Source organism: Triticum aestivum, chromosome 3B, assembly GCF_018294505.1.
Source record: "Triticum aestivum cultivar Chinese Spring chromosome 3B, IWGSC CS RefSeq v2.1, whole genome shotgun sequence".
Lineage (NCBI taxonomy): Eukaryota > Viridiplantae > Streptophyta > Magnoliopsida > Poales > Poaceae > Triticum > Triticum aestivum.
The window spans coordinates 75818810-75829639 of record NC_057801.1 but is presented as its reverse complement, the minus strand read 5'-3'; the positions used below and the strand labels follow the sequence as shown (position 1 = coordinate 75829639).

The 10830-nt window shown below is 48.8% G+C and overlaps 1 protein-coding gene across 1 annotated transcript; it reads right to left on the bottom strand.

Moving 5' to 3' along the window:
- Nucleotides 1-530: 530 nt before the first annotated feature.
- LOC123064850 (putative polyol transporter 1) lies at nucleotides 531-2156 on the bottom strand. The gene is made up of 2 exons (XM_044488255.1): nucleotides 2039-2156; nucleotides 531-1951 (listed from the first exon to the last, which is right to left on the bottom strand). Exons 1-2 carry the CDS (start codon nucleotides 2154-2156, stop codon nucleotides 531-533), a joined length of 1539 nt encoding a protein of 512 aa, XP_044344190.1.
- Between the last annotated feature and the right edge of the window lie 8674 nt (nucleotides 2157-10830).

The following is a 10830-nucleotide window of genomic DNA, read 5'->3' as shown; positions in this document are numbered from 1 at the left end:
CTACATTTTACTCCTTAGCCAACAACTACCTACTGTACACTCTAATACTGTAGCATGCAACAAATTGACTTCCCAAAAAACTACTCCCTCCGTTCCTAAATATTTGTCTTTTAGAGATTTCAAATGGACTACCATATACGGATGTATATAGACATATTTTAGAGTGTAGATTCACTCATTTTACTCCGTATGTAATCACTTGTTGAAATCTCTAGAAAGACAAATATTTAGGAACGGAGGGAGTACATGGAGGGGAAATATGTTTGATTTGTTTTGAATTGATTGCCAGAATTACATGTATGGCACCTGCAACTCTGCTCTCAAAACGTATATGTATGAAATTATATTAGATTTTTTTAACCAATATCCCATGTCTATGTTTATTGTTCCGTGGTAACGCGCGGGCATACAGCTAGTATATAATAAAGCAGCGCGAAAGTCTTTTTTATCTCGGCGTATGGTAGCAAAACACTCTGTGTAAAACGGTTTTCCAGTAGTGATGCAGCAACAGTTGGGTGACTTTTGGTTCGCTAGTTCATCTCCGTTACTTTCACCTTGTCTTTGGTGGCGTGGTCTTCGGTTTCGACGACGGCCGTGTCCGTCATGCCGAAAAGCTTCCCTATCTCTTCCAGCGGCTGCCCACGTGTCTCCGGAACGAACGTGAAGAAGAAAATCCACCCGAGAGCTGCGACGCCGGCGTACAAGAAGAAGCTGCCACCGATGGTGATGGCCTTGGACAAGGACAGGAAGGACATGGTGACCACCGCGCTGGTCACGCGGTTGCAGGCCGCGCCGAGTGCGAAGCCCAGCGCGCGCACCCGCAGCGGGAAGACCTCCGAGGTGTACACGCTCGTGAGGGGGCCGAGGCCGATGGAGAAGAAGGAGACGTATGCCAAGATGGAGACGATGCACAGGCCGATGGCCCATGGGATCTTGGCGTCCGGGTGCCGACCCACGACGGTGAGGCCCGTCCCGAGGCCGATGAGACAGGCGAGCATGCCGGCCGTGCTGGTTAGCAGCAGCGGTCGCCGGCCTAGGCGGTCGAGCTGGAACGTGGCCACCAGGATGAAGAGCGTCTTCATGACCCCCATGGCACATGTGGCGCCGAGCAGGTGATTGTCGCCGGTGATGCCCGCGCTCTTGAACACGCGTGGGCTGTAGAGCACGACCGAGTCGGAGCCCGTCGCCTGCTGGAAGAACTGGATGCCGAGGGCCGCCAGCAGTATGCGCCGCATGGCTGGGGTCGGCGCAAAGATGAGCTCCTTCCACACCCGCTTCTCCTCGCCGCCTTTTCTCTTTGGCACGGCGACCGCGTCGCCGTCAAGGTCCCCGGGGATGCCGGCGGCAGCCTTGATTTGGTCAAGGCGCTCCACGGCCTCCTCTGGCGTGTCGGAGGTCTTGGCCAGCACGGCTCTGGCGTCCGCGAGGCGGCCTTGCATGACGAGCCAGCGGGGCGACTCCGGCATGCCGAACACCATGAGCGCGAGGAGGGCGGACGGGACGGCGCCGATGCCGAGCATGACGCGCCAGCCGAGGCGGAGCGGGAGGCGCGCGAAGGCGTAGTTGGAGACGTAGCCAAGGAGGATCCCCACATTGATGAAAACCTCGGTGAAAGACGTGAGGAAGCCGCGGGCCGACGCCGGGGACACCTCTGCCGTGTACACCGGCGCGACCATGATGGCGTAGCCCACGCCTACGCCGGTGACGAAGCGGCCGACCATGAGCATGGCGTAGTTGACCGCGAAGCCCATGAGCAAGGAGCCGGTGAAGAAGATGGCGGCCGCGAAGACGACGGTGAGGCGGCGGCCGACCCAGTCGGACGTCCTCGCGCCGAGGAAGGAGCCTAGGAGCGCGTACACGCTGAGGATGCCCATCATAATCTCCACCTGCACGTCTGAGATCTGCAGGTCCTTCTTGATGTACAGCGACGCCCCGCTCATCACCCCGATGTCTGGACAGTCGGAAGAGAATTATACTTGCTACATAGCCCAAGGAAGAAGAAGATGCGTACTCTGTCTGACATACGGGATGTGTGTACCATAGCCGAGGACGATGGTGGCCATGGAAGCACAGACGGCTGAGGTGAAGGCGTACTTGAAGTTGCTCTTCTTCCTTGGCTGGACTGCCTCCGGCTCCGGGAGCGCAGCAGAAGCCATCCACGATCCTTCTTCCTTGTCCACTGATCCTTCTCTTTCTGGAGACATTTTCATCTGCTTGATCGATCGATGAACAGACTGACAGCCTAGTGATGGTGAACTGCTGTGTCGTGTTGCGCAGTATTATATTAGCCCTCTTATATAAACACCGATTCTTATGCTCTTATCATACGGTGCAGGCCGTGCAGCTGCCATGGGTGATGCATGGGTCAAGGATGTCGCTTGCCCACTTACTTTAACTATATAATTGCATGTGCGTTGCAACGGGAGAACAATAGTCATGTATGCATGGGTGATATATTTAGGTCATGCTCCCAAAGATAAATCAACCAAGAGCTCTTTACCCCCTATTGTTACAATATAAAACATATGCAATACATGTATTAGTTGAAATAGACATATATAGATTGTATATAGTTAAATGCACATGCATTGCTATGCAGAAAAAATATATCATCACCAAAATGCAACCACGGTAACTATTGAATTCCTTGCGCTTATCTGATTCAAAAGATGAAACCAAGGTAATTATCCAATTCAAGGCGAAGTAGATACATAATTTAGTTCACCGCATAATTGCATGACAAAAATAGTCGTGGTCAAACTGTACAAAACATTGCAATGCTGCTTCCGCAATTGTGCCCACTATGATATTTTCTCTAACAAAAAAAAATTGAAGAGCAACTTTTCAGGAAAGTCTATGTAGGATCAACATGCACTTTCCAAGGTCACCGTTGAACACAGTATATTCCCTTGGCTTCCTTTCATCTTCACGTACACAGCTCATCAACTTCATGTTTTTCTCTGCATAGCTTACACAAAGAATTAGTTTAGCAATATTCTGACTTCGGTCAATAGCACCAATTTCCCCTCTTTGCTGAAAATTTGAGAATGACAAAAAAACATTGAGAATAAGTTATTTTCAATTACCAAAACAAAACAAAAAACGAGATATCGTGTGTGACTTGATTTGTGACTAAGAGACATTCAAAAGCATTTTTGCATGCTCAAGCCGGCCATTGGAATGTTCAGCAAACCTATGGAAAGAACAAGAACTTGCTAAATCTATACCACTATATAGTGTGTGAATAACTTTGAATAACAACCGTCGGATGAAGCCGATCCAACGGTAGAGACGTGGCAAATCCGAGTGTTCCTGGCCGTTGGATCTTCTCATTACTTCATCAGATTCTGCCACATGTACTATCTAGAAGATTCTATGTTTGAGCTTAGGCCATATGGACTGCACAAAACTTAAGGCACACTTCTACTTTATTCTAGACTCTTCCATACTCAGTATGTCCTAAATTATTTTTCTATCCAAATTATCATTCATTTTTTACTTCGTATTCAAGGCTATGTACCTTCATAAATGATATTTATCTTTGCGGATAGTACATTAGCTTTCAGATAGCTAAAAGGACACCTACACAAAACACGCTCGATATATTTTACTTTGAATTGTGCATTTCATACTTCATGCATATGCCTCACAATTCCATTAGCCTGTTATAATTAATACGGTAACATTATGTCTATCTTTGGTTGTAATTTGATTATCTGAGCTCTCACGTGCTATGCACGTATAGGGTATAGCTTACTAGTAATAATAGTACTGATAAAATATGCTTATAATTAACAGATACAGGCATACCATGATTACTGACATAAGTGCATCACATCTCTTCCCTCGCAATCACTACAAACAGACGCACAAATTAGGATTGGGCTATGGGTATTGTACAAGATAAATTTTATGAAGCAAGTGCAAAAGATGCAATACTACAAATGACAAGGTACAACATGTTCAGCTTCTCGACCAAGATAACAGACAACCATATATAGTTCATGGCAAGAACAATTCTCGCGAGGAAGGAACAGAGCCAAAGCCCTTCAATGGCCTTGGATCCGAGTGAACCCTAAATCCTTGGGTACTTAAATGATCTTGTTCTTTTGTCTGCATACTATAAATGCTTACTCTTGTTCTTTTGTCTGTGTACTGTAAATGCAAAACAGTGCCCTGAGAGGCTGAGAACTTATGGTAGAAAATAAACACAGAAATCACGAACATAGTTTATCACGTGTGAACTTGCTCTTTCACGGCCAAGATAGTATGTTACCTACGCGTAATGCGCACATGTATGTGAAGCTCACCCTTCGACCAGTCACAAATCAGCCGATCGTGCTGCCGCCGACAGGCGAGCTCTGCTTCCACACAGCCGCGGACACCCGAGCTCTCCACTAAGAAGTATTGTGATTAGAAAAAGGAGCAGCATGTTCATGTTATTTCCAATATAACAAGAATTAGCATGATCAATGATAGATTGAATTAGCTAAACAGACAGCACCCATCTTTCTGAATCAAGAAAGGTTGCACGGCGGGGAACGAAGTGCTCATGGAACCAGCCGAAATTCGCACCATCGGACAAACAATCTCACCTTGGACTATGGAAAATAACCTCTACCGACGGCGGCTGGGATAAGGCCAGGCGAATTTATCCCGACGAGACTCCACGGCAACTGCGGCTGGATCATAGGAGATCGTCCTCGTTGGTGTCGGATCACGCGAGGGTAGGGATAGGAGGGGGTAGAAGGTGGGCATCTCCATCCCGGCGTATGTAGAATAGCTCTTCTGGCGGCGGCTGGGACAAGGCCTATCGGAGTCACCCAGCGAGATTTCGGGCGACCCGTGGCTAGATCATCGGATGGTCCTCCTACTTGGATCGCGCGGCGGTAGGGGAGGAGGTGGGCGATGTCTAGGTGGTGGTGGAGGGCGAGGGTAGCGCTAGCCGCTAGGGCATTCTCACGTCGCAAGGGGTGGGGGAAAGATTGGGCCAGGACGGGAGAGTAAAGTGGGCTGACATGCGCTCGTTGTTTCAGAATTTTCTTTTAGCGAGAAAATTCGAGAAACCAGCGCTGCGTCGGGAGGGGATCGACGAAAGGTGGGACGACTTAAGAGGGAAAACAGAACCTTACGGTTCTTTTAGGTAGTAGAGATACAGACTAGATTACTCGTTGCACCGAATGACACAAGGTCCCATTTCGAACACAGAGTTATTTGAACATAAATGCTTGGCAATTTGGCAATACTCAGGACCCTTTTGATAACTCAAATTTAGGAAAACAACCCTTTCAAAATATAGAATATAGTTTTCAAAATGCAGGCATAAATGCAATTTGCTATGTTAGATGATCTGTTGTGAAAAATGGCACAGTGTCCCAGTTTAGACGCATCGTTATTAGAAACGTCTTGCATTTTCCTGATAACTTCAGATTTTTGCAAGGTCACAATTTAGGCCCAGAGTTGTGTGGAACGCCTTGCATTTTTCTGATAACTTTCGGTTTTCAAAAGCACTTAAGTTGTTCATATACACCAAAAGAATTTGAAAATAGATAAGAAATTAGATATGAGATCTGAAACTAAGAAAAAAATGTTAATAATACGAGTGGTACACAGAGAATAGTGCAATAAGCGGTATCTCGCACAACAGGCTCATAGGATGGCAGGTAGCTATATTCACACAGTACATGACATAGCACAAAATATAAATGGACATAATATATAGACACCTGAAGAGACAGGCCGAGCTTTCAAAATATAGTTTTTTCTCCCAACGATAGCCTCAGTTGGTTTCTATTGTGGAGCCATTCAGTGAGCATCCCCTGTAAAGCAGCAGGATTACTAAAGGTGCAAACATACAAAATACAATATTATGCAAGAAGATAACAACTAAGGAAGCAAGTTCTATACATTTTCTTACCCAGGGCTAACTATATATAAGAAAAACTACCGTATGCAAGTGACGGTAAGCTGATTTAATTAAATGTTGTCACTGCATAATAATAATGAGTCAACATGGGTTTATGTGGGATGGTAAACAAACAATTAAATACGTTGGCCTGCTAATAGGTTTACAAAATTATCGCACTTAAACATGTGTGACTGGATAATCTCAGAAGAAGATGCAAAAGCTACAGTTATTATTGATTACTAAGGATCTACTAAGAACATCAATTCGTAATTGCAAGAACCATGGCAAAACTTCATACAACATTTGTTGTTCTGTTCAAACAGTTTTCTCTTTAATTGATGTTTTATAGCTCCTCACATTATGCATGATTTCATCAGTACAGCAAGAAACCGAGCACTCCAATCAAAGCTTAAAATTAGTTATATGCCCACTCACTTCAGCACGAGAGAACATATACGTCTACATGTTTCTGATGAATACAGGTCAGAAATATATATAAACGAGACGAATGGGCAACACAGTCATGCAAGACATTCGAGTTTAGGAAATGAACATAACTAGACAAAAAAGATGCACTTTAAATATGAAAGAAACTCAGCATTCAAATAAAACATTAGCTGCTTTGTCTATCAGCAAGCAAGAAATGCAAGCATCCTTCTAACTAAGGTGTTAGCTATCTTGAGGTTGGAAATGCAAGCATCCTTCTAAACAAGATGTTATCTTTGGGTTGGAAATGCAAGCATCCAAAATTAACAACATTTTTTCTAAAAACCGAAAACAATCTTGCAATCCTGATATAAGATTGAAACATAAGCAACACCATAGAATGAAACATAAGCATTAGGTGCTGCCCTGGCACCTCCGAGCCTACTGTGGCTCCACTAGTCGGGGCATGGGCCGGCAGTTTATAGCGCAAAACAGGTGACCCTGGCATGATCCAGCCGCTCCGGTCAGGATTTTGCAAACTACGTCAGTCCCTCAGTCCTCTGATTCTGGTCGGCTTCACCACAGTGTCATGCGCCGGTCGTTGGCCACTACAAAGACAGACACCCACTGCTGCAAGAATACTAAGTCCTCGCGGCTAGGCCTCAAGGCGTTGGAGCGGCTTGCAATTGAGCAAGAGGTCGCTGCAAGCAAAACCCTCTGTCTCACAGCTACTCCAACAACTTTAACCCCCCCCCCCCCCCCCCCCCCCTCCCCCTCCCTCGGACGCCGATTACCGCGCATATTTCAGCACATACTACTCGGAGATGACAAGGGGAAGGGCACCAAACATTGATGTTTGATTTGCGTATCCTAGTGTTACGTGGTTATAACTTACTTTGTCCGGCTGTGTGAAATGAAACTGACATGTGTTTACCAAACGTTGTGTTGATCTATGCTACATGGTTGTATGAATTTCGGGATTTGGGTATAAGGGATACGGTTTCCAGGCGACATATAAAGGGTCAAATTAGGCCTCACCTGGACTTCCCCATTTAACGGAAGGTTTGCCAATTTTGACCGAGCAATCCTACCAGCAATGCTACATCTATGTAAGGGTTGTTACGTGATTAACGTAGGAGCTGAGATGGCAGTTGTTGTTTGGAGGAAATTAGGGAGGGGGCCCACCCAGTTGAAGTCGGGGTGCCGGAGAGATTAGTTATAGAAAGATTACGTAAGGCTTCGTAGAGTTTTACGTAGATGTAGCATTTTTGCCCTCCAAATATATCTGGCCATGGGCCGGGCCGGGCCAGGCTTGGGCCGGGCTTGAAAAAGCCCATGGCAGAAAACTGAGGCCCGGGCCCTTCCAGGCCCTATCACTAGGCCTACTTTTCATGCCCAAGCCCGGTCCATCTGGTGATGAAGTCATGTACCTAGGGTAGGGGCATAGACCTGATCTAAGTACCCTACCCAAGGACACCCTCAGAAGAAACTACCTTCCAGTCGACCAAGAGAGACTTCACTCGACGGACTCGAAGGACTCGACCATGAAGACTCACTCGACCACCAGGAGATCAAGAGCCACTCTGCATCCAAACGGTCTGTAATTAAGTAGTCTTTATGGCATTTAGGACACTTTATGTGAGGCGTTACCAGTAACGCCTAGACTTAATGTACTTTAAGCCCTGCATTACTGAGGGTCGGAGGGGTCTGGCGGACACTATATAAGCCACCCCCTTCTCAGTGTAAAAGGTCCGCACCCCTGTAATCTGTACACCTATAATCCACTCGACCGCCTCCGGGCTCCGAGGCGTAGGGCTGTTACTTCCTCCGAGAAGGTCCTGAACTCGTACATCCTTGGTGTTTACAACTGCTCCATAGCTAGGATCTTGCCTCTCCATACCTAGCCCCCATTCTACTGTCAGACTTAGAAACACGACAGTTGGCGCCCACCGTGGGGCCGGTGTCTTAGCGATTTTTGGAGAAGTTGCAATTTTTCCGATTACTTTCATCATGGTTGCTGGTGGAGTTTTGGTCGAGGGCCGCGAGATCCGTCTCGGCGCTCTCACCTTCATCGCCGATGACTCCGCTTGGCTCCAGGAGGCTCCACTCGACGTTGATGCGCTCCCCGTCCGCGATGCGACGCATTTTCGTGCATGTGTCCGCGGCGTTCTGCTGCGGCAACCGTCGACTCCATATCGGTCGACTCCCCTATCGTCCACCCTCCCTGTCTCCCGCCAGCGCAAGCGCTCTGGTCGGTCGAGGCTCCAGCGGTGGGTGCGGCACGCGGTGGCTCGCCAGACGGCCACCACCCAAGTTGCGGCAATCGAGCCCGACGAGTCCCTCTACAGCCTGTTCGACTTGTCGACTGGCTCCGTAGAGACTGTATCCGAGTGCGATAGCAGTGATCCAGCGGCGGAGGTCTTGATGGTCAACGGACCTCGCAGCCCTCCCGGTTTCCCCCGCGAGGACGGGGTAGACAGTGGAGGCGACCCCGCTCAAGTCCATGAGGAGTACCAACCCGAGCCACTTAATTCCCTGCAAAGGGAAGAACTTCGCCGCAGGAACATGGATGCCCTGCATACTCCCATCGCGGGAGAAACCCCCGAGGCTCGCGCCTTGGAGGAGGCACGTTTGGCCAACTTGGCTGAACGCGCTCGTCTGGAGAACCTTCAGCGAGCACTCGACGAGCGCGCGCGGCAACGAGTACCCGACTCCAGTCGACGTCAACTCTTCCCGCCGACTCAGGTATATCGAACCCCGATTCAGAATTTAGCAGCTGCAACCCGTATAGCAGAGTCGATTCAGCCCTCTCAGTCGGAGGCTGGCAGAGGCTTGATGCAGATCAGAGATTTGCTCCGGGCAGCAGGAGATCAGAATTCAGCCGTGTCGCAGTCACGCAACAGAATTCACAGTCGATCCGTCGCTGCGAATATGGTTCAGTTGGCTCACAGCCCTAGATCGCCTCCGCGGCGTGAAGGACGCGAGAATCGACAGGACCAATATGGTGACCGATACAATCGTGATGAGAGGCGTCGAGTGCCCACTCCTCCTCCGAGAGGCGGGTCTTACGCTCCTCGGCAGCAAGATGACAGGCGTCAACTCAGTGTGGGGCGAAGAGCTCCGGTCGACCCCCGGGAACCAGGCTTCGACGCGCGATCCATCATCGTGCAAGGCTTGGTCGATCGGAACAGGGCTCATCGGGGTGGCCATGACAGAGACGCGCCCACTAGCAGCCGAGTGCATGTTTCTGGTCCGGAATGTTTCAGCAGGGCTATCAAAGCCGCGGTGATTCCCCCCAACTTCAGATTGGCGACTGGAGTCAGCAAGTTCACCGGTGAGTCTAAGCCTGAAACTTGGCTTGAAGACTACCGAGTGGCGGTGCAAATTGGTGGCGGAAATGACGAGGTGGCTATGAAGCACTTACCACTCATGTTGGAAGGTTCGGCCAGAGCATGGTTGAATCAGTTAACTCCGAGCAGCATTTACACTTGGGAAGATCTTTCCCGAGTGTTCGTCAGAACGTTCGAGGGAACTTGCAAGCGACCAGCTGGATTGACAGAGCTGCAATACAGAAGTCGAATGAGACCTTAAGAGAGTATATCCAGAGATGGATCACTTTGCATCATACCGTGGAGAACGTGTCTGATCATCAGGCAGTCTGCGCCTTCAAGGATGGTGTTAAGAACAGAGAATTGAGTTTGAAGTTTGGTCGGACCGGAGATATGACCCTGAGTCGGATGATGGAAATTGCTACCAAGTACGCCAATGGTGAAGAGGAGGATCGACTCCGCAGCGGCAAGTACAAGCCGAGTCAGTCGGAGAAGGGAAACTCCAGTCGGAAGCAGAAGCGGAAGGCCGAACCAGCGGCTCCTGGGGAGGCTCTGGCCGTGACTCAGGGCAAGTTCAAGGGAAAACCCAAAGGATCCTGGAACCCCAAGAAGGTGAAGGATAAAGAAGGAAATGACGTGATGGATATGCCGTGTCACATCCACACGAAGAAAGACGAAAAGGGTAATATCATCTACCCGAAGCATACCACTCGCCAGTGTCGACTCCTGATCCAACAGTTCCAAGGTAAACAACCCAAGGACAAAGAAAAGGAGTCGGACAAAGCCGAAGACAAGGAGAACAGTGAGGGAGGATATCCTCATGTTAACTCCACTCTGATGATCTTTGCGGATGTGGAAAGCAAGAGCCGACTGAAGGTTATTAACCGTGAGGTGAACATGGTCGCCCCGGCGACACCTAGTTATCTGAGATGGTCCCAAACTCCCATTACATTTGACCAGTCCGATCACCCGACTCATATAGCCACCCCTGGGAGGCAAGCTTTGGTGGTCGACCCGGTTGTCGAAGGCACTCGACTGACGAAGGTGCTAATGGACGGTGGTAGTGGACTGAACTTATTGTATGCGGACACGCTGAAAGGAATGGGCATTCCGATGTCCCGACTGAGCACCAGTAACATGAGTTTTCATGGAGTTATACCAGGAAAG

Bases quoted from the DNA above. Each gene is read 5' to 3' on its own strand.
- LOC123064850 (XM_044488255.1), bottom strand. From the start codon at position 2,156: ATGGCTTCTGCTGCGCTCCCGGAGCCGGAGGCAGTCCAGCCAAGGAAG. The intron at 1,952-2,038 runs GTACACACATCC...CCGACTGTCCAG, and splicing joins CACCATCGTCCTCGGCTATG to ACATCGGGGTGATGAGCGGG.